This window comes from Phytophthora parasitica (genome assembly GCF_000247585.1).
Source record: "Phytophthora parasitica INRA-310 unplaced genomic scaffold supercont2.12, whole genome shotgun sequence".
Classification (NCBI taxonomy): domain Eukaryota; phylum Oomycota; class Peronosporomycetes; order Peronosporales; family Peronosporaceae; genus Phytophthora; species Phytophthora nicotianae.
This window is the reverse complement of record NW_008648998.1, coordinates 1282158-1305946: the sequence shown is the minus strand read 5'-3', so window position 1 is coordinate 1305946 and position 23789 is coordinate 1282158. Positions and strand designations below refer to the sequence as shown.

General features: G+C 49.3%; 6 protein-coding genes across 6 annotated transcripts; 5 read left to right on the top strand and 1 right to left on the bottom strand.

The window, feature by feature from the left end:
* Positions 1 to 2549: 2549 nt before the first annotated feature.
* Positions 2550 to 3491, top strand: PPTG_07695 (hypothetical protein). The gene has a single exon (XM_008901972.1). It carries the CDS (start codon positions 2589 to 2591, stop codon positions 3414 to 3416), a length of 828 nt encoding a protein of 275 aa, XP_008900220.1. The 5' UTR covers positions 2550 to 2588; the 3' UTR covers positions 3417 to 3491.
* Positions 3492 to 4477: 986 nt separating this feature from the next.
* On the top strand, positions 4478 to 5341 carry PPTG_07694 (hypothetical protein; the record flags this gene model as incomplete). The annotated part of the gene is made up of 1 exon (XM_008901971.1): positions 4478 to 5341. The coding sequence occupies exon 1, from the start codon at positions 4520 to 4522 to the stop codon at positions 5339 to 5341; it is 822 nt and encodes a 273-aa protein (XP_008900219.1). The 5' UTR covers positions 4478 to 4519.
* Positions 5342 to 6026: 685 nt separating this feature from the next.
* Positions 6027 to 7420, top strand: PPTG_07693 (hypothetical protein). The gene has a single exon (XM_008901970.1). It carries the CDS (start codon positions 6056 to 6058, stop codon positions 7307 to 7309), a length of 1254 nt encoding a protein of 417 aa, XP_008900218.1. The 5' UTR covers positions 6027 to 6055; the 3' UTR covers positions 7310 to 7420.
* A 1544-nt stretch (positions 7421 to 8964) lies between these two features.
* PPTG_07692 (hypothetical protein) lies at positions 8965 to 18613 on the bottom strand. Its single transcript, XM_008901969.1, has one exon. The coding sequence runs from the start codon at positions 18520 to 18522 to the stop codon at positions 9061 to 9063; it is 9462 nt and encodes a 3153-aa protein (XP_008900217.1). The 5' UTR covers positions 18523 to 18613; the 3' UTR covers positions 8965 to 9060.
* A 519-nt stretch (positions 18614 to 19132) lies between these two features.
* On the top strand, positions 19133 to 21204 carry PPTG_07691 (hypothetical protein). Its single transcript, XM_008901968.1, has one exon. The coding sequence runs from the start codon at positions 19223 to 19225 to the stop codon at positions 21014 to 21016; it is 1794 nt and encodes a 597-aa protein (XP_008900216.1). The 5' UTR covers positions 19133 to 19222; the 3' UTR covers positions 21017 to 21204.
* An 872-nt stretch (positions 21205 to 22076) lies between these two features.
* Positions 22077 to 23044, top strand: PPTG_07690 (hypothetical protein). Its single transcript, XM_008901967.1, has one exon. The coding sequence runs from the start codon at positions 22163 to 22165 to the stop codon at positions 22514 to 22516; it is 354 nt and encodes a 117-aa protein (XP_008900215.1). The 5' UTR covers positions 22077 to 22162; the 3' UTR covers positions 22517 to 23044.
* Positions 23045 to 23789: the final 745 nt, after the last annotated feature.

Below are 23789 nucleotides of genomic sequence, written 5' to 3'. Positions count from 1 at the left end.
CGTGAGGCCGACTCCGGTACTGTGTACTCCGCCACAAGTCGCTCAAGAAGGAAAGCAAGAACGACCACCGCCGCTGCCACACAAGTCGAAGCACAGAAATCGCCACGGCCCGGCAGGGCGGCTGGAAGACTGACGTTTAATTTCAGTGCATGACGAATTGCAAAAGCAAAGAGAGAGTTCGTCACTTTAGCTACAACGGACTGATGAGAGTAACGGAAGTGGTAATCAAAATTCGCTCCGCTAGTTGCATGCACAATAGAATCAGCCTTATGCGCCCTCTAAGAAATGGTTTTTGAGGTATTCTGAATGCAAATCCAAACATTTTTTGAAAAGAGCCACATAAGGTATAACTCTCGGCTTGGTGTCGTGGTGGGATGAACTCTATTGTGTATTGTAAATTGTTGTACGTACGAAGATAAAGGTGCACATGCTTTTGAAGATGTATGATGGAGTACAAATGTCCCAAAATGGGCAGGTACGCATTAATATTCATAAATCAGCACCAACTCACCTAGTATATCCAGGGTTAATTTCTTAGTGCTCTGAGCTGCGACTTTGAAAACAGGAGTAGTTTTTCGGTTCTTAAGCCAATCAAAAGCACAGAAATGCTGTAACAAATAAGTGTTACTTTTTTTACCAAGTATACTCAGCCAGGGTACTCGGACCAGAAACAGTTTAAATTACTATTTCGAATTCCGGAAAACCTGACCAACCCCAAGAAAACTGAGAGTGCTAACACCCAAAAAGCCTACAAAATGCCAAGCGTCACCAGAACTGTCGGAGATACTCCTACCTTCAGAGAACTTGGTATAAGATCATGTTTAGGTTGCATTAGTCGGCGACTAGTATGCCACTACTGTCTTTGGGTACAGTCATACAGCCAACTCATTCTACCTAATATCATTAGAATAAAAAATGCTATGAAGCTAAAAATGCTTTAAAAAAGCGAGCAGCTCTTCGAGAATATGGGTCAACGCGACGGCGATCGATTATCGAATGACCACATATTAGTATTTACTGTGACACCAACAGTAATTGAGGGTTATCTTCCTAAAGTTAGACTCTCTCTGTCTCACCTGCTCTATGTGAAAGGGACTATTATTCGGGATTTTACGTTGGTTAGTACAGTAGATCCCTGTAAATATCTATTTGTTTATGGGATAGTTTACGGTAGAATTTACGGTACGATTACGGGACCCGTGTCAGTAAACATTAGATATGGCAAAGATTATGTGGGGAGCTAGATAGGGAAGGTAGTTCGCCATAGGTACCTTGCCATACAAAATCAAAGCTGTAATTTATGTCTACCAACTGTAGAGTTACGTGAGGTTTTCATACCCAGCACCCACTACACTCGCCCAGACCGGCAGTGGTGATAGACTAGGTATATCAACTCTCGGAGGTCTGTATAATTCAGCATTTATAGCAGCTTTGGGTAGCATCCAGTGCAGCAACCATCATACCAATTTTTATTCATTTCTCTTTTTTGCTTGGAGACAATCTACAGCACAACAGACGCGGCAAGGCGACCGACTCGCTGGGGTGGCCAGCAGAAACGGACCTGATGCAAATGCAATTTCGTTTGCGTTGAAGCAACGATTCAGAGTGTGGCCGTAACATTCTCCAACCGAAATTGGCGTAATGCTAATTCCGCCGCGTTACTCTAGCGTCGGTTGGCAGTGTAGCCATCATAGCTGTAGTGAAATCGAAGAGCTGGGCCTATTGAGATGCTAGTTTTTATAAACCCTAGCTGTTTAAGCCGTCCAGTACTCTATTTGATCGACTATTTGATGCATTATTGGAATTTTTCAGAGGCATCGACTACTCCAGTTTTCACTTATACTCTACATAAAATGAGTTGCATTTGCTCAACTGAAAACAGTGTTTAAATGATCTAAATATCCGCTTCGTAGGCTTACTTGTGTTCACATCGGGCGTCGTCAGAGACAGAAATAGCTACAGTTTCTTCTTCATATCTCTTCATACTCTTCCTGATGCCACAAAAGCCGTTCAAGTAGCGTTCAGTCATCTTTTTTTTTTTGGTTCACTATACCTCCTTGCATACTCTATCATTTTCATTTTCTCCACACAGGATCTCGTAGAATACTCTTGACACTTCCAACGATTCCGCTTCATAAAACGAAACAAAACCTTCAGCAGCGCCTGTGCTTCTCATACGAAAAAGAAAGAAACAGTAACTGAGCAAACTGCAAAAAACATTTGATGTGACACGAATGTTGACCCAGGTTACGTTACGCATTTCGATCTACGCAGTACAGTGAAATTAATCCGTATGAGGCATTCCCGGTGTTAACTCCTCGTCTACTACTATGACGGCTGCAAACAAACTCAGGTTCTCCGTAGAATACGAGTTTTGCCTCTTGTTCAAACTGATTCCTCATAATAAAGTTTTGCAGAAAGCTCCGCATAATCTCGGAACGAGCATACAATCATTTCTAGGATCATGCTTTTCTTCGAAGGAGCCCCTTCATCGTGCCAAAAAAGATCACAAGGCTGCCTGTTCCTTTGCGATCATTTTGTCTTTTGCATCCTCGTTTGAACGTAACCAGTTCCTCGTCAGATTTGCAATGAAGGAAAACTACCTGTTCCTGGGCAACCCTGGCACTGGCAAGAGTACGCTCATCAACTGCCTCATTGGGCATCAAGAGTTCGAATCCGGCTTGAGCTATGGATCTGGCATGACCCACTTTTTTCAGAAGTTCTCGGATCATGACAAAGTGTACATGGACACTCCAGGCCTCGCCGACCGAGAAATCAAACAACAAGCGGCAACTGCCATCACACAGGCTCTGCGTCAGTCCGGGAGGTACAAGCTGTTCTTCATGGTGCGTCTTGAAAACGGACGTGTAGTGAGCGATGATCTGGCGACCATCGAGACTGTGATGGACTCGATGGACATGGAAGACGTCCCATTTTCTATCGTCATCAACAATGTCAAGAAGCGCCAGCACAACGCGATGATGAAGAGAGGTGTCGAGTTTTTCAAAGTCGTGACTTTAATCAACTCGTCCAAGTACACGACGCCTTACGTCACGTTCATCCCGACACTGGAACGGCTGGACGAGATGGATAACCAGTGTACTGAACTCCCTCACGATGTTGCGAAGTTCTTTCGAGTTAGTGCGCCATCCGTTGTTATCCCTCCGGAGTGCGTCCACGACATCAAACTCACAGACTATAAGATGCTCGTCGGCGACCTTCGGGAAGAACTTGCGCAACTCCGTAAGGACAACGAAGCATTGCGCCAACGAGCGGAGGACCTTATCCGGAAACCTCGATTTTTGGACGTACTACTGCGAATTTCTGGGGTGGCAGTGTCCGTGCTCGTGGAGTTTATTGGCAGCAACTTGTTTAGCATTGCCCTGGAGGCTGCATTTTCAGTGTTGTTAGCGTAGCTACAACGGTTGGCTTCGCCCGACCCAATTCGCGAGAATACGGACTAAGATGCATAATGTAATACGCTTTCTATCAATGGACTTTCATCAAACTCGCCTTCCCAATGCTGCGTGGACTGGTACTTTTGATTGGGTAGTAAGACTTAATCCATAAGGTTAACACAAAAAGTGCAGTATACCTGGTGTACAAGAATGTTGAACAGACTGCACGCCTTCTTCTGCCACCACGGCTGCAATAGACTAGATCCCTTTCCAGTCGCTGCAAGAATTATTGCGGCGTGTGCACTGCACAGTGCAGATGGACGTAGTCTTGGAATAAGTTGTAGTTCAACAAGTATCTTAGTTCTCAAACGGCACTCTGGGCAGGTATATCATTCACCGACGGTGAATCACCGTGTATCAGGTTTTCGCCCTTCTGCAGGTCGCGCTTCTGAGTCAGCAGTGCTGACTGCCGACGGGCTCTCGCTGACGCTGTCGGGCGCAGAAGAGATGGGGTCGAATTTGAGTAATTATGCAGCACCAATTTTAAGAATGATGGATTTGGGTTTATTATTATTTTGAATAACTATTTTAAGAAAATAATTATGGTAGTTCTAGGAACGACCTGAGGAGTTCACACCATTTTATTCTATTCTCGATGTTAAAGATCTGGAGCAGAACAGACACGGCATGGGGTGACCAGCAGAAGAGGAACCTGATACATCATTCAAGTGTCGCTTTAGCGGACCCTTTAGGAACGGAAAGATGCGAAGCTCGTGCTAGAACCCGCGTGCAGCTGCGAGTATAACATGATCTTCCATTACATCAAGATCGCTAAGAAATTCGTGTAGATACCTCACTGGCTTCGACTGTTTAAAAAAAAGTAAAATCATACAGAGGCGAAAAATTCACGCCAACCTAGTTTTTTTTAATGAGGGCTACTAGCGTTTGCGACCTTTCGAGACAGTGTTTCATAAGGTCGCCGAACCTGCGTTGAGATTATTCTTTCGATCTCACTAAGTGGTCAAGTTCAACGATGGCCTCAACAGTATGAGGTCTACAGTGAAGTCACACATTCCGCAATTTACCTACAACTACCACGAATCTGTCAAACAACCACGGCCATGTCCAAGACAAACTATCTATTCCTCGGGAACCCTGGCACGGGCAAAAGCACCCTCATCAATTGCCTGGTTGGCGAGGTAGTCTTCCAATCCGGTATCTCTTACGGCGGTGGTCTCACCAGCTTTTTCCAGAAGCACGAATTCAATGGGAATATGTACATGGACACTCCCGGTCTTGCAGATCGCAAACTGATGGAGAGTGCCGCCGCTGCCATCACTGAGGCACTTCGACAGTCGGGAGAGTACAAACTCTTCTTCATGGTACGCCTCGAGAATGGTCGTGTGGTAGCCGACGATCTGTCCACCATTGAAACAGTTGTTTCGAGTATCGACATGAAGGACATTCCGTTTAGCGTCATTATCAATAATGTCAAGAAGCGGCAATTCAAGGCCATGATGGAGAAGGGTGACGCGTTCTGGGAGGTTGTGACTTTGATAAACGCTGGTAAGTTCGAGACGCCGGAACTTTTGTTCATTCAGACGCAAGATGATCTCGATGAACAGGACGACGCAATTACGACGCTTCCAGGTTACGTGACGAAGTTCATCCAGGACGAGGCGCCGACTGTAGTTATTAACCCCGAAGACGTAAGCGATATCAGTCCGCAGGATTTCATACGGCAGCTCGTGGCAATTCGTGCCGAGTTGCAGCAGCTACAGGAGGACAACAACGCTCTTCGCCGACGACTGGAAGAGTTGCAAGGGAAGCCGGGGTTCTTCCGCGATGTTGGCAAAGGCATCGATAAAGCGATCGCTTCGACCGGTAGTTTTTTCTCCAAGCCGTTTCGGGGACTTCGTTGCAGCAACGAAGACAGAGGTTAACAGGAACGAACTGCCAGAGACTGGTTGTGAAGGGTTACAAATCTTCCTACAAAGGACCACGATGTGAGATGGGCGTTCGAATCTGCCTTATTAGTGTACTGCAACCACTTGTAAAGTTGTCCTATGTATCTTTTACGACTCGTAAAAATGGTATTGCTTTGAACTTCACCTTATAAAAAAATCCCCCTTCCTTGGGTGAGCACCGTGAAATATGCATTGTACTATATCTTTATCACTCCCAGCCCATACCAGTAGCGGAATTTGATGAACATTTAGCTTTCAGTCTCCAAATTGAAGCTCATTCGGTTCTCTTCCTGATCAAGAGCGTGTTACACTGATCAGACTTTTTTTTTGGAATAACTGATGAGGTGAGAGGGAAAAATGATACTTACCGTAACAGTCTCTTCTTTTTTGATCCAATGGACCGCAAACTGAGATCAAGCTGCGCATCATGCTCCGCATGTGCTAGCCAATGTCGTGGTCGAGATATCTAGAAGACCAGAAAAAATGTACCCAGTGGTGCAAATAATATTCACAGAATAGGTAAATGCAGAAGTGTCACTTATCTCTTGACCGTATCCTTGGGAAAATATTCTACGAATACCAGAATCATGTAGCTGAGGTGAACTCCACAGCTTCACCCTAAAGCAATATTTTCATCATACATTTCATTCTTCATTTTACCTGCCCAAGCTCACTTCGCTTCAACATCAAATGGACGCGTCTCTAGTACCTGCATCCGCGACGCCTTCACTGCACAACTTCCTCTTCTTGGGCAACCCTGGAACAGGGAAGAGCACGCTGATCAACTGCCTTGCCGGAACTTCAATATTTAAATCGGGGTTGAGCTATGGAGGGGGGTTGACCAAGGAGTTCCAGAAACGTATTCACGACAATGTCCAATACATGGACACACCCGGTCTGGCCGACCGTGACATTCAAGAAAATGCCGCGGCTGCCATAACAGAAGCGCTCAGCCAGTCCGGAATGTATAAACTCTTCTTCATGGTGCGGCTTGAAAACGGCCGCGTCGTCAGCGATGATCTCGCAACCATTGAAGTTGTCCTCAGCTCCATCGATCTGAAAGAAATCCCATTCACAGTCCTTATCAACAATGTTAAGAAACGCCAATACGCCCAAATGATGGAGAAAGGGCCCGACTTCGTGAAAGTCGTGACGCTGATCAATTCTACCAAACACACGACGTCACACATTGCGTTCATCCCTGTGATCGACGCTCTGGACGAGGAGGACAACGCGGTGACGAAGCTTCCACCTGATGTTGAGCACCTCATTCGATTCCACGCCCCAACTGTCGAAATATCTCCCAATGACGTGAGGTCCATCAGGATTGAAGACTTCAAGAAGGTGTCGGAAGAACTTCGAGAGGAGCAAGAAAAGCTTCTCAACGACACGGCGCTGATGAAACGTCGGATTGCTGAGCTTTCGACGAAGCCTAACTTCTTTAGCTGCACCTGGAGAAAAGTAGCGGCACTTTTCGATGAGCACATCATGCAGCCAGTTGTCCAGCGTACGCATTCACGTCGACCTAATGCCGACATTCGGACGGCGAAGCCACAGGAAAATAAACATTTTGATTCAGCCGATGACGGGATAGTTGCACACGCAGTGGATACTGGAACTATGGATGCGGTTAATACCACTGGAGCTCCCAATGTTATTGCGGAAGAGAAGCCACAACCGTCACCCCCGAACGAGCAGAATGAAACCATGAACTTGGCTCACAACATATCGGGTAAGAATATTGAGCGGTACAACGATCGAGCTCAAGAATTACAGACCGAGGCAGGGGAACGCTTGGTTGAAATTGGAGTGGCTCCTCCAAGCAATCTCTCCAAGATACCGGAACTTCAACGTGTGCAACACGTTGGTGATCCAGTTCTGCACACTGAGGCTTTTCGACTGCGGTATCTGGACGATGGTGGAGACGAAGCGATGCAGCCCTAATTGTGTAGTCTTTTTAATAGGTAGTGCTTCGGTACGTAGTAGACGTACGAAATAGTGCAAGTTTATGGAATATCACTTCTATTGAATAATACCGCGTATAGAAAAACCTCAGAACTATTCATGTATCGTTTCTCTATTTATCTCCGAAACTGTCCATGGCCTCGAAGAACATGCACGAGGTTAATAATCGCTCTACGGCCCAATATATTGGCATGTGAATCAATATAGAGCTGTAGTATTAGCGCATGAGAACGGAGGCTAATAAGGCCCGGTAAAACAACAAGGCAGGACCAGGCATCAGATAGACAAACCTAAGATTAAAGTTTTTCCTTTCCAAGGCAACACGAGCATGCATGAGTTTACCCTTGTAGTTAGATACCTCGTTATAATTCAAACGAATCTGATCATGAATTTACAAAAGATTTGTGTTGGATGAAATTATTTGTAAAAACGACACAGCGCGAAATTTGGAAAACGAATACCTGGATAAAAACTAAATAAGTGACGGATAGATTACCGATGGATGCTCTGGTACGTAGTTCCAGTGGAAAACGAAGTATCACTGTTCTACTGGAATAACATTTAGAATGGATGGGAAAAAATTCTGACATTTGTTGTTCCAAAACCTCAGATATTCCAGAAATTATTATAACCAGTCCTAACGAATCAATTTCTTGAATGTTAAATATCTATTCTTGTTCGATGTGTTTCTGTGACGTGTGGCGTTCGATTCTAGAATGTATCATTCTAGAATGATTCTCGAGACCGCAAGTCGAATAAAATGTAACTAATGAACCGAAGTACGAATCGCAAATTAAGCACATCAATCGAAAGCCTAGCGTCTTTCGCTTATTTTATGCTATTGTTCGTTGCAACATGTAAAATATTCGAGAAGTTATGGTCGTCCAAAAACAAATATCTCCAATTTCGGTGCCCCAAATTGACGGTTTATTTTGGAGAGTTGTGATCTCAAATATTTTTTTACGATTCAGATATTGTCGGAGAGCTCTTTCAAAAAACAATCGAATAGGAGAATTTTGGTCCTTGTTGGGGTACGAGATGGATAGATCACCTTTAGACGCAATTATCTCGATAACTCCAAATAGCGCATTACTAAAAACAATAGTATGTGTTCATCATAGCCGCTTTGGCGTTTGTGGTGCATGTTTCGTAAGGGGACTGGATTATTGAAATAGGACAATCTCCTAATTTTGAGCCAACATCACAAATTTTAGAATTCCCGAGCTTGTATAACAAATCGCATATTATGCGATTTGGTATAGCTTAAGTGAATCGGTTTCTGAAGGATATGTGTTGATATGGGGACTTGAGGCTATCCATTGAAAGACGGCTATCGCTGCGCGGTACAACGTTTTTAATTGAGATGTCTCTATCAAGGACTGACCTATGTACGGCACACGCGTGGGGGATTATTGACATCATCACGAAGCTTCACTATCTCGACAAAATCGATCAAGTGGCGCTCGTATTAGTTGTCCCTGGAATTGAGTTTGACACTACAACGCGGCAGTCTTTTGGTCCGTGGATGCCCTACCACCACGCTGGGTATCGGTAGTCTCATTGGGCTTGGTCCAGGTACGCGAGAGACGCTTTCCAAGAATGGGGTTGTCTCAATTGCTTACAAAGTTTTGAGACCAAGCTGAAAATGTGGTTTATAACTGCGCATTCATGTAAAAACATATTGCATATTATGCAGAACCCAAATCTGCTGTTTTGCTTAAACGTCGGACCTAATTCATGCGGCCAATACAATTGGGAGCGTTGCAGTCACAGCGGATAGCTTCGTCTTCAATAGGGAACTTGTAGTCATACGTCACCTCGTCTCCCACTGCAATCGCTCGCTTTGCAAAGATCACAATCTTCTTCTCTCCCCCTTCCACCGCCACAATGCGTGCAAAGGCCTTTGGATCACACGAATGGTTGATAAAACGCGCGAGATTGCCACACCGCGTAGCATCAATGATCGTCTTCTCATCCAGTCGGAACATGTAGCAACTGCCGATACCCTGTTCCTCATAGCGTCGTTCCCGCTCATCGGCTACCGTCTGGTTAATCATTTGTCCTTGGTACTCGACGATCATCTGTCCATCGCTCACTGGTTCCTTCAAGAAGAGTCCGTAGCCGTGGATAGAAGACTTACGCACCAACATACGTTCGTCAAACGGTCGACGTCGGAGCTCTCGGTACTGCATTGTGATCGGCAAGTGTTCAATATCCATAGCCACACCACTAGAGTTCCCTCCGTTCCCGTTCGTTGCTCCAGGTACCGGTTCATTCGTCGCCTCCTTGTTAAGAGCTTGACGTCGTGGCATGCTCTTGGCTTTCTTCGGTGCACCAAACAGTCGATTGCCTTCAAAGCCATCGGTTCGTGCACATCCTGACGACTGTCGGGCGCGTTGTTCAGCTCGTACAAGATGTTCCATGACACGCTCAGCGGTCTGGAAAGTCTCTGTGGACGGTAGTTTTTGACTGAACTCGTAGGGCTGTTCATCTTCTTCTTCTTCGAGCATTGCAGAGATGACTTGAGCGGCATTTACAGCACTATGCTCCATGCTGTCATGACTGCGTTTGCGAGAGCCAGAGCCCCACGTTGCAGCGGCTGAACCAGCTAGAGGACTCTGACCTTGACGTTGTTGCTGCTGTCGTAGCTTCCGTACCACAGCACGACGACTAATCGCTGTAGTGGCAGCATAAGGCAGTTCTTCAATGTAGCGAGTGATCTCAGGCAGCCCAAAGCCGAAGAAGTAATCGCCACTAAGTGCGAAAGAGAACCATGAGCTGCGCTTCAAGAACGGATTCCTCTCCATCTCCAACGAGCGCGCTGAGCTTTGACCATTCCTGGGACTTACAGAGAAGCCTCGCTGCTCTTCATACAGCGACACAACACGACTGCGAAGTTCAATAAGCGCGTCTTCAGGTGTGGACGCCACAATGGGTCGTTCCTGGTCGTCTGAGGGCGTGATTTTGAACACAACGCGAGGCCTTCGACGCTGTTGATCGTACTCGCTGTCTTTGTTATCGTCGTCTGCTTCGCCATTCTTCAGTTTCTTTTGGCGTCGAGCACGTCGCTCTTCGATCTCAGAGCTGGAGATCACACACTCGTACAGACAACGCGTCGCCAGGTGGCGTGTACTCCAGAAAATGCGCGTACTGCGGAAGCCTAATGGGTAGATGTTTGTTCGTGTATGGAAGCTGCCATTGCCGACGAAAATGTGGCCGAGAGAATGAACTGTCAGCGCTCCAACGCGGTAACACATTGGTCGTGGCTTGATGCCGCGTTTGAGTTCAGCACGTTTCTTCTTCTTCAAGTCAGACACGGTCACAAGGGGTGGGTCGCTGAAAAGAGATCTTCGGGGCTCTGGACGAGGGTTGATCACAGGTAAAACGTGTTGAGGCTGCACCGGAGGAACCACCACAGCTGCCTCAGGGTTCTCACTCGCCTTCACCTCATCTTGAATATTCGAGGCACAGTCTTCCTTTTCGTCCTGACCTTGTACCGTCGAGACGTTCTCTGCTGAAGATACCTTCACTCTTGACGTGATGGAACTGTCTGGTACTGCACTCGCCTCCGTCGATTCTCCATTATCTGGGGTCTTGAGCCCAGTATCGCCTGCATCTTGTTCCTTGCTCTCCTCCTCTGAGCTCACAGTCTGCTCAGCACTTTCATTCCCATCAACCACGGCACTCGATATGTCACCATCAGTTGATTCTGCGTTCGTCTCGCTGTTATTCAGAGTCTGTGGATCCGATTCTGCTCCTGGAGATGCAGCTGGTATTGTTAACGGTACTCCTCCATTCACAGTCTCGAGTCTTCGAGCCACAGTATCCAGATGTGCAGGCAGCGGACAGCAAGTCTCGCCGTTCGGTAAGAACGCTACTCCAGCGTCTACTGCACACGGGAAGTGATAATGTCTAGTACAGCGTGTGATGGCGCAGCCAATTGTCGCTCCCATCAGTCCACAAGAATCACAGCGAATCAACCGGCTGCGATGTTTCGCCTTACTGCACTTGTGCAACACACCAGACACGTCCTCGTACACTTCCATCGACCACAAGGCACAATTCACATGCACCCACGTCTCCGCTTCAGTGTACAACAAGCGTCCACATGCCGAGTTATCTCCAATCATGAAGCACAGCGCGCAGAATCGCGTGTCTTCAAACGCAGCAACGCCGTCATTTTCACTCTTAGGCCATCCATGCAATGGAGAAACAGTGGTCATACGAGCCAGCCTTCCAGAGCTTAAGCGAGGAGAGGCAGACGGTGTCGGCACTGGAGACGCATGGCCATTAGACGCATGTCCATTAGAAGCAGGCTCAGAAGATTCTACAGACTCAAGCGCCTTGGCTTCTTCTTTGCTCTCATCCGGTTCCACTGAGCTTGTAGCACTGACCGCGTCACCGAAGCCAAATACCGTGAGCTCAGACGATGGTTCATGCACCAGATGCCTCTTGCCTACTCTGCGGTCATACTGCTCCTTGATCGTCTTGATCTCCGCTTCCAACTTCAATCTCGGTTGCATTGCTTCACCGTCGATACTCTCTCCACTTCGCAGTCTCTTTAGCAGTGGTTCTTCCAGTTTCCGATGCTCAGTGCCTTCCTCATCGCTTGATAACAAGTGGATCACGACTTCAGGAAGTGGTCTCCATCCATACAGCAAATGCACACACGCCAACAACGCAGCACAACTCGCAGCTTCAGACACGATCATACAAATAGCGCTCGCATCCTTACGCGTATTCAGCCCCACCGCTTGCTTGGAATAAAAGCTCTGCGTCTTGCGTTCGCGACGTCGAGCTGCTGCACGAGGGCCACGCATGTACCTCTTGAATCGCATATACCGGTTAGCTTTACGTAGTAACCACTCGGGGATAGCCACACCGGTATCATCCAGTTCCTGCTGTTTAGTAAACCGGTACCAATCGCTCTGGAAGTTGAGACTACGATACGCAAAGTTGCGCAGACATTCCTCACCCAGACGCAGGACATACAAGTATACCGGTGTGTTGTCTGCCAGACGTTTCCAGCGCTCCACTTGCTCCATTTGCATCAGCGTTTCCTTCCAACTGGACTCACATTGTACGCGTTTACGTTGGATATCAGCGATCAGCACTTGGCAGCGCCAACCTTCACCGTCCGAGACTTTAGGAGTGAGATGTTGACGCTCTTGAGGGCGACAAGCAGCACACACGTACATGGCGTTGGGGTCGCTCACTAGCGTCTGGTATCGTTTGGGTTCTTTCTTCAATAGTTCATCACAGGGAGGATGCACCCAACGTTCACAGGCGTCACACTGCATCAATTCCTCGAGATCTGCATCCCATTTACGTCGACACAGTGGACATTTCTCTGCATCCTTCTTGTTTCGACGTGCCGAATCAGTCCACACTTCCGTCAATAGTCTGGTACGCTCTTTAAGTGCTTGTACTTCACGCTCCTTCTGGTTGTGACAATGCAAGCATTTGTCTTGTTCGTAGCTGTACGTACGTTCCAGTGCATCGATATGGTCCTTCTTGGCTTCGTCCGAGTGTAGATACTCCACACTGTTGTCTTTCGAACTCGTGCAGTTCATACACGACACACAACTGGCGCAGTAGATGACAGGAATCGAGCTTGTGCCATCGCGTTTCTTTGGATTCGACGGCAACTTGATAGCTGGTACCACGCATGAGCCATGGAAGCCACGATCACAGTGTCCACATAGTAAGAGCGACTCCGCTTTGGCTAATTCCAGTGCCGTCTCCGTGTCTCCACTCACTGACACTGGGCTGTCCACATTACCGGCAGTAACAGGAACACGAGTGTTACTCTCAGCGCCACAAACAGCTCCAGGTTGACCACAGATCTCGCACATCTTACAGTTCGGACAGCGCCAATAAGCGCGGAGTTGATCGTTATCTTCTAGACGATCAACGCTCATACCAGACACACAGAACGAGTGGAAACCTTCTCCACAATCCACGCAGAAGATGAATTCACTTGTCAAACCCGCACTTCCACACACCGCACACAGATCCAGCCAGCTGTAGCTATGAGCAGAGGTCCGTGTCTGCACGATTTGAAACAGCGGGACAAGAGATCGCGAGGTGACACTACGCAGCTTGCTCTGGAACACGAACGCATCATTCGTCACTATACGCCGATCAGTAGTCACAGCTAACGCTGAGCCATTCGATCCAACAGTAACGTCACTAGCAGATTCTCGGTTCTTCACTGTGGAATCCGGCACGATGCTGTTCGTATCGCTGTCATGAACCGACGCTGCGTCAGACACTAACGCAGTAGCTCCATTCGAAGCCCCGACGTTGTCTTGAGGTCGGTTGTTTGCTTCAGATCCGGCATCCGAGCCATTATCGGCTTCCTCTTCTTCGTCAAAGTCCTCATCGTCTTCGTTATCTCCACCTTCGTTGCCATTACTGATCGAATCCCCGTTAGATTGAGCAAGCGCCGAATTGTTAGGCAATTGCCGCTTCGCTGCGACCACCAGAGCATCATAGTGCCGTCCTCCACGCTGCTTCATACGAGCCTTGGGCGCTGTTTGTCGGAAGATCCGCTGTCCTTGACCGTAGAACCGCCACGCTTCACGCCAGATCAGAAAGTCCCGCTCCTTCGTGTTGAACGTGACTGCGTTTAAACACATGAGCTCAAAGTCGTCCCGGAACGCACGGAAGTTGACGCTCGTGTACTTCCCATCCAGGATTTTCTGCCGCATCGTACTCAGATCCATCGGCGCCTTGATGATGTCGAAGTACGTGGGCGCAATCGCTTCAGTCACAGGCTCTTTGAACAGCACCAGCTTGTCTTCGACGCCTAGGCGATGCAAAACATGCAACATACGCACCTTACGGCACGTCAGACACTCGTAATTATGCAGCATCTTGGGGTCGTAGCCAGCTCCGAAGCGTAAGGAGTGCGCAAAGTCTTCTTCCACTTGTTTAGCCGTCTTGGCCGCTCCGTCGTCTTTGCTCTTGCCATTAGCCACATTGCGTTCCTCCGACGGACTACGACTGCCCACAAGCGCATTCAGACTCGACTCGGTGTCAGCGTCTCGACTTGCTGACTTCACAGTATCCACATTCGACTGCGTATCTGAAGCATCCATGATGACATCTAGAGCGAAATCTTTAGCGTCACTGTAGGCGTGGAAAGCTGGGTGTGGGTCTGGCTCGCAGTCTGCGTGAATCCAGTGGTGGCACGTCGAACAGGTCAATAGATCCACACTGGTGGCTAACTCTTCGTCGTCCAGTACTAAGTTGCACACGCCGCAGAATCGATTGGCCTTGTAGTACGGAATGCACTTGGTGCAAAGCGCTGCAGTCTGTAGCGGCAGACGCCATTGTGACCATCGCGGGTTGGACTCTCCGGTTTGTTCTTCGTCGTTCTGCTGACAGTGACAACCGGCACACGACGTGCAGTTACTGCACACGAACGGCGTCTTGAGATCCGAGACTAGTACTTCTCCGTCCTCTGGGGATACAAGCGAGAGCGGGGCATGTGGTGGGTCACAGCACGTGGCGTGGAATCGCTTGTCGCACTTTAAACACACCACCAACTCCTCCTGTTCTCGAGTAACTGTCGCGTCGTGTGTGTCCGTATCAACGTCACACTCGTCAGCATCCAGCAAGCAGTATCCACACGTACTATTCGCGCAATCTTCCCGTTTCTCACTTGTTGCCGATAACGTGTGACGAAGGACACCAGTTTCTCGAATAATCGCCTTTTCCAGCAGTTCTTTGGAGTGGAATTCTCCTGGGATGCCTCCACCGACATCAGAGCCGCTTAACTCGAGCATAATAGCCAGCTCGCTGAACGTACTGACATCGTCCAGATGATAAACGACGCCATCAGTGGCTTGAAGTAGATCAACCACGATCTCAGAGTCAGAATCACTCATTTCTGCATCATTTTGAGGAGCAACGACGTGTTTCTTCGAGTCTTGATCGAACTTTGTCACTTTAAACGTCCCAGGCGTCGACTGGCTCATGCCCGACGTGACAACGATAGCTTTACCCACCAACACTTCAGCGATCTGAGCGCACCGATCAAAGACATCCGCGTGTCCAGGGGTGCGTTTGGCTCCTTTGATAGGCTTCGTAGGTGGCGGTGTCGACGCTAAAACCCGTCGAAAACCGGTCAGTAACGCTTGAAAGAAGCGGCTTAAATGGTCTGTCTCGCACTGCAACTCGAATCGAGCGCGCTCCACTGACTTTGACAGCAACTCTTGTTCACTCCCCATTGTTGTCGTCTCCGAAGGAACAAACCTCTTCATGCTACGACACAGATACTTAGGAACCCAACACGACACATACTGCGTCGTCTCCACATGGTCATTACTCGCAAATATGCGAACAAGACGGAAGTTCGAATGAGCTCCAGTCTCTTCCTCTTGTGTGGGCAGTAGAAGCTTTTTCGCAAGGGCATTCAGTCGCAAAACTTGAGCTGGCCACCACTGGTTCTGCTTTGCTGGAGTCTTAACGTAGAGCATAGTGCGAGTCCCAATCACCATGGGGAATGCGTACAGCGGCAACGATGCCACCATTCCATCATCAAAGCGGATCGTATGGTGCATCGACGGATGAGTAGCATGGAAAGCCAAGACACGCCCCATAACCCACTGCTTGTCCCACTGCAAGAACACACCCACACTCTTGCCAACCAGCTCGTACATTCTGCGTCGCTCTTCACGAGAGTTTGGCGGATTCCCCACACGAATAACGGCGTCTAGATCCGAGACTTTAGCAGCTGTAGCACGTAATAGACGCCCGTAGAGTTGCATTTCCAGCACCATTTGCTTGGAGAACCGCGGTCGCTTCTTTCTACTGCGCTTGAGTGCTCTCAGACAAGGTTTGCAGAACCACGGACGAGCAGGGACTGCATTGGCGTCGTCAGTACCCAGCACATCCGCCATCTTGAACTCTCCAAAGCAGATGTCGCAGATGATCAAGATGCCGCTCTCTTCGACGTCATCAATGCTGTTAGCTATCAAGTTATCGCCGGGGTCTGCAACGACTACAGTCGGGTTTGTATAGCTCCAGCCACTCGTGATCTTTGTTCCGTCGATCTCGTTGCGAATACCAGCAGAAGACGCCACCTTAGTGATCGGCTTCGGGATGAGTATACGCGGCCCAGTGTTGTCATCTACAGACGCACTTCTTGACACTACATTCGTAGGTTGAACCACTACAGCGCTGCCTTCAGTAGCAGGAGGGCCGCCAAGCTCTGTCTTCTGCTGCTTGAGGTTCTTCTGGCCATCAGTCACTGCAGCTACTCGACTTCTCTTTCTGCTAACTGGTATTGCAGGTGTAGGCTTGGCTTCGAGACTGGCATTTATGGGAGCTGCGGAGCGTCTACGCGTGTATCCAACTTGTAAATTACGGCACGCTTCACACAACATGACGCCATCGACAGTTCCGCTTGGACGATGCAGTCGATCTGCAACACTTCCCCCAGTGTGGAACTTCGTATCGCAACCCACACATCGCTGAATACCGTCAGCTGCACGAACATCGCTACATGCTGGACAAAACCACTCGCCATCGGGGATCTTCAGTAGCGGAGGGTTCAGAGTCAACGGGTCGAATTCGTGGTCACAGCCATCACACAGCAAGACCGTGACGACCACCTCTTGCTTTACAGGAGCTGATTGAAGCGCAGTTTTGTTCGCACGACCTCGTTTGGTCTTTCCGCTGCGGCCCTTGACTTGACGTTGAGCGCTCTTTGTAGAGCTACAGGCTGGACAGAACCAGTCGCCACTCGGCACTTCAGTTAGCGGTGGGTCCAGCGCCTTCATGTCGAATTCACTGTCGCACAAATCACAGATCAACAGCGTCACAGGAACGAGAGGCACCGTCGCACTGTCAATACTAGGGGCGGCATCAGCTGCGTCGGTAACACAGTCGTTGCAGAACCAGTTTCCTATCGGTACACTCTTCAACGGTGGGTGGATATTAGCCACGTCGACCTCACGTTTGCATCCATCGCACCTCAACACTGTCACCAACTCCCGAGCACTCATCGATGTCCCTGCACCACTCGAAGATTCCGGTTTAATACTGCAAGCAGAGCAAAACCAGTCGCCCTCGGGAGCCTCAGTAAGCGGCGGATTCAGTGTAGCTATGTCGAATTCTCCGTCACAGCCATCGCAAATCACCACTGTCATCATTGCGAGCGAGCGTGCGATAGGCGCACAATGAGCACAGACCCACTCAGTCTCATCGTCCAATGGCGCATTGGCCAGCACTTCTTCCAAACTGGCATCTGTCTGCTGTACATCACAAAACTCCTGCAAGCAGAAGCGTCCCTGGCACATACAGCAGTCCTTCCACCACTGTACTTGTCCCTCTGCTTTGTTATCATCGTTCACCAGCATCGCAATGGTGCGAGTATCAATAGATCCGTCCACTAGCTGCTTCACCTGCTTGTCGTTGTCCAGTAAACACGGCGCACACCACTCCAACGTGGTCACGGACGACGCTCGGCGTCTCTTCTTGCCTGTGCCACGGTAAATTTTCTTCTTTTTAGCAGTTGCTCCATGTTCCGCTTGGTGATGAGCCACACAGCGTCGATGCAGACAGGGATTGTGGCATTTATGGCAGTTTGTCTTGTCTTCAGCAGCAATCTGCACCTGTCGACAGGTAGTGCAGACCTCCACTGTAGTTGAAAACACGTCCCAGTCAGTAGTGTCACTCTCCGCAATCACTCCGTCGTCGGATTTGCTATTTTCCATTGAAATTTCACGAGTTTTCGTCGATTTTCCTACAATTTTAGCCGTTTGAAGTCTTCTCACGTACGGGAAGGCCAGCGCCGGCACTAAAATCGGAAGAGCGTCATCGTCTAGTATCTTTTTCTCCTTCTTTGTCAATTTCTTGGTCTTGGACCGGCATTCCAAACACGTAAACGTCGATTCCCCTTGCTTCCAGCTGTCTCCAAGCTTTAACAGACAAGGAGTGTGATAAATACCATCGCACACGCAGCAGCGAGCCACTTGCGCGCTGCCCGTCGTGTGTTGCGCCGTCTGTGCGTGTTTTCCCGTCGATATCGCGTCGCTAGAAGCGGTAGAAGACTTTTTTTCAGCGTTCGAATGGAGGATTGAGACGCCTTCCGTGCGCGCGCTCTGGCTGGTGCAATTGACCGATTCTGCCGCGCGTGCTACCCCCACAACCTGCTCGCATGAAAGACACGCTAAATTCATGTCAGATTGACGTCCTAGTCCGCCCAGAAGCCGCAGAATCGCTCGCGCAGACCAGCGTCTCCTGCCTCAGCTTCCCGCGCGCGGAGCCAAGAACTTTTGATTCTAAAACCGGCGCGAAGGGGCGCCGTGCACGGATTGGTAGAAATTCCGTCCTTTTTTGCTATTTGGTGTAGAGATTATGTACAACCCAACTTCAACTACGAATCAAGTGGCTTCAATTCCGTGAGCTTTGATCCCGACTTGCATAATGGCGAGATAGGCGGCCTATTATAACTTAGGCCTTGCCGACATCGAGTAGCTAAGGACAAGCTGCTCGTTTTGCGCCTTAGACGGCTTGTTCTGCATTCTTGGATCAATAAGTCCAGCCAGATATTTTGCTCTTGCGTCTTCAAAGCGTCGAGTCAACGTTTGGCCATGTCAGTTCGAGCCGCAAGAACATTCAACGTCCTCCTCAGATTCTTCGACGCAGAACCTTATGTCATTACCCATCACTCATCGTACAAATATTCCCATTTACTAATCTTAATAACTGATACCCTGCGAATATCGCTTCTTCCCGCCGGAAAGTGCAGCTCGCGATTTTCCGCTTCGATTGCTCATTTCTGCTTGGAGTCACCAGCTGGTTTCAGCTTTCGCATCTCTTCATGGTCACACTTCCGAACTTCCGCGCTGGCCGCCACCTCATCGAGCCCCCTCTGCGATGGCCAAGACCTTCCGTCGACCTCTACCTCCTTCACCACCACTGCTGGCCTCTGTGGCTTTCGTTTGCCGCCAGTGGCCGCGCATCGAAGCGCTGGACCACGTCACGCGCGAGCTTGATGCGCTGCTGGACAATTCGCAGCTCTGGACGCTGGCCGAGGCGTGCGGCGCCGGCCACGAGCACCTAGTGGAGCGAATCACCGCCCGAAACACGGCCAAGATCCAGAGCATGGGGAAGCTGCAGTGCCAGGCGCTGGCCACCTCGACCATGGCGTCGGCTGCAGCGGGCGGCCACATAGCAGTGCTGCGTCGGCTGGCCGCACTCTTCCCGCGCTCCCGTGTGACCAAGGCAGTGGAAGCTGCCGCCCGCAACGGCCACGTCGAGGTGCTCCAGTGGCTGCACGAGCAGCAAGACGCGCTAGGTGTATTCTGGGGCGCACGGGAGATGCTGGTGGCCGTACGCAATGGCCACCTAGAGACGGCCCAGTGGCTACATAGACACACTTCACCGCCGGAACACCAGTTCCTGATTGACGCAGCCGCACGCAACGGCGACTTGGCCATGATCCAATGGCTACACAGCGTCGGCGCGGCCGACGAATGCACGGTGAACGCCGTGGCCAACGCGGCCGAGAACGGTCACCTCGAGACGATCACGTGGCTCACCGAGCACTGTTTCCGCAGCGAATGTCCTTCTATCCGGATGGACCAGGCCGCGGCCAATGGCCACTTGCAAGTGATCAACTGGCTGCATGCAAACGGCTCGCGTTGCACGACTAACGCGATGAACATGGCGGCCGCGAATGGCCACTTGGAGACAGTCAAGTGGCTCCATGAAAACAGAACTGAAGGCTGCGAGCGCTCTGCGATGGACCAAGCAGCGGTGAACGGCCACTTAGACGTCGTACAATGGCTGCACGCGAATCGGATGGAAGGCTGCACTACGATCGCGATGAATGGGGCCGCACGACGAGGCTTCTTCGACGTCGTCAAGTGGTTGCACGCCAACCGCAACGAAGGCTGCACTACCAAGGCCATGGACAACTCCGCGATGAATGGCCACCTCGAGATCGTGCAGTGGTTGCACCAGCATAGAACCGAAGGGTGCACCACCGCTGCTGTGGACCAGGCCGCTGCCTACGGACACCTAGAGACGGTCAAATGGCTTCATGAACACCGTACTGAAGGATGTACCACATCGGCCATGGACGACGCTGCGCTGAATGGCCACTTGCATGTGGTGCAGTGGCTACATGAAAACCGAGAAGAAGGATGCTCGACTGCGGCCATGGACAATGCGGCCGCGTTCGGCCACATGGCCGTCGTGCAGTGGCTCCACATGAATCGAGAGGAAGGCTGCACGGCCGAGGCCATGGACCGCGCTGCTCGTCAAGGCCACTTCGACATGATCAAGTGGCTGCATTTACACCGTGATGAAGGCTGCAGTCTGTTCGCCATGAACAACGCTGCTGGTGCTGGTCGACTCGATATCTTGCAGTGGCTGCACTCGAACTATGGCATGGGATGCAACAACCGGGCGATGGAGGCGGCCGCGTTCGGTGGCCACTTCGACATTCTTGACTTCCTTCACCGTGAGGGACTGGCCCAGTGCACGGCCGACGTGGCCATCAAAGCGGTGGCTGAGGGCCACTTGGAAATCCTCGAGTGGCTCTTTCAGCACTACCCGGAGCCTATCCCGTCGGCACGCTTGCTGCGCATTGCAAAGCGGCACGATCTCTATTGCGTTGACTGGCTCGTACGGACAGGTAAGGCTGTGGACTATGATATGTGGTGAACGGAGAGCGGATAGACTTCGTTTGGCAGGATACATTGTGAAAAAATTGTGAAATATGATCTGCATCGTTAATGACTTCTATAGATGATAGAATTAGCTTTTGCAGAGTGGATACATTTTGTTAGATCTGTACTCAACAACAAACCCAACACAATCGGAGCAAGCTCAAAAAGCGTTCGTAGTTGGAATTTTAAGCGCGAAGGTACGATGTTCCTGGTGCAAATGACAATATGGCCCAAGCTCGCAAGAAAGCCACTACTATGAGCTAGGGATTACACCCAATGTCAAACTGAACTACAGCTCAGGCAAACGTAGAAAAAAAATGAAGCATCTCGATGCTCCGAGACAACGGCAAGTATTATGAAACACTTGCCGTTTGGAAAGAAATGGGATATTCGGTTGGCAAAGTTGAGCGTGCCATGAACAAGCTTGGCAAAAAATCAGACGATATCACGTACACCATAAACGGGTACAAGGCGTTCCGCGAGAACAACAATGTACGATTGCATTAGAGCTGAAATTGTTGACGAGCGATGCAAATAAGAAAAATACGCTCGTCGAGCGTGTTGTGGTGAGTAGCAAGAGACGTCATGTGTGACTACTTACAATAAGAGCAGTTCGATTTGGCATCTTGTGAAATTTGCCAGGGCTAGAGACGCTAGTAGAAGTTTTTTTTTCGGAATACCATCTACCACTTGAGGTCGAGGCAGAGAAGATTTTCGTGCGTACTAGTAGTATCAAAACGAAAAGTAGTGGTCCCGATGCAATCCTTTTCCTTAGTTTTAAGTTTAAAAGAATGCACAGGAAAAGCATGCGAGTCAAGAGATAAATGCTCAGCGTATTAATAATAGTAGCGTCATCTGCGAGTACGCCCACACAAGTTCTCACAGAAAGCTGGTCAGTCAAATCCTACATCCTAGCATTCTCATCAACCGGCTTTTCATTGCAACGTGAGCGAGATTTTCGCGAATTGTGGTGTAGCTTGGATATCTGAGATATATACGGTGCAGCACTATATGTTGCGAATAATTGAGTACGGACATACTCACTTTTGAAATATCCACTTCGGACGTGCATCTGCGCCTGGAAGCAACACGGACCTGCGTGCCTTCGTCGTCGCCGTGATCGCCACTATAGTCGTCGTGCATGCCGATGTTAGTTACATCGATCATGGCAAAGTCAAACCATTCGTTCGGGCGAAACCTACGGAGAAAGCAGCCGTCAGATACAAGCCATCAACGTACCCTAAGATACAAGCCATCACTCTACGTACCCTATGGATGTCACCCGTATCCTGCTGTTCAGGCTGATGGCTCGGTCAGTGCTGGGCTTAAGGGATCTGGGCCAGATGGTGGCGAGTGTGGCGGTTCGGCTCTTGGTTCTCAAGTGTACTATCGTTCAGACTGGTGTAGGAACAAGTGGGCCATCATGTACGCTTGGTACCTCCCGAAGGCCGGACCACACAGTATCAACAGCGCCACTTCTGGGAAGCAGCAGTGATCTAAATCGATGACCCGCTCTCACTAATTGGACAATTCTGGGCGCATTGTTGAATTACGGCAGTCACCGCAAGACTGAAGTGCCTGTTGACAAGGAATACGTTGAGGGCTCAAGCGTGAAGCTCGAATCTCACCGTGGTTTTGGAGCGCCCAGGCCGAAGTTACGCTTCACAGTGCTCGAAGGTGGAGCCAAGGACCTCATCACGTGGGAGCAGCTCACTGATGCAGCATGCATTGAGCTATACTGAATTTGACACCGGATTCATCAAGTGGACGAAGAGGGCGATGCCCTTGAAATACGGTATATTTGAGAAGAGACTGGAAGATGTGGCCGTTTGAGTGAATCATCACTACAAAAAGTAGCATTTTTTCTTCCAGAGTTGTTGTTGTACATACAGCGAGGGACTCTTAAAGACATGGCGTCGGACTGTATTGAATGTGAACTAAAGAAGTATTAGCTTTACAAATGTTTCGAATTACCGGGGCTAACATTGTGATTGATTTTCTATGAATACATGTACTTCGAAGTAAATACTACCTTCACTAAGGAAAAAACGCACATTTCTAAAAAAAATCGCGAGAGCTCCGCCTCGTTCCTTTTCCGGGTATAAGATTCGCTGTACGACCCTCTCACCAAATTATTACACTACGGAGCTATTGGGGGTGGATGTGATGTGCAATGCTCGAGCTCAACCAGCAAGTGCTTGTATTTTCCGACAAGTGGTGTGACGTTCATGATAGAGCTTGTTGAATCGCCTGTTGGGGAAGGTACTGCGTGCCAATCTCAGTGACTGGAAGAGCTGCCAGTGGTGGAGATGGATGCCGAGTGGGAGTTTTACGCATGTTGTTCTGTTTTATCGTCTCGGTGCGCTTGATGGTGTCAATTCGTGGGAGGAGCGTAGAAACAAAGTGTAGATATGTATGGCCGGGCAGTCGCTCTGGATTCTGATCACTATCGGACATAATGAAGAAAATCGTCCGAATAATAAAGCCCTTTAGGAGGCTAATTCTTGCTCTCCTTCTGTCCGAGCAATTTATCCTGACAACGCAACTCAATCAGAGGGCGTTTTCGGCGACATTTCTATCCTCTAATAGTCTAACTCGATTGATTCAAGAGTGCACTGCTTCGCTTAGCTTGTAGAATACTCCAAAGACTACTAAAACACACGGACAGAGGACGCCTCGCAACAAAAGACTCTATTATGAAAATATGTCAGCCGCCTCATGCTCCGTAGTAACTTTCACAGTCCTGTCTTTGAGTTACACTAGAAGTT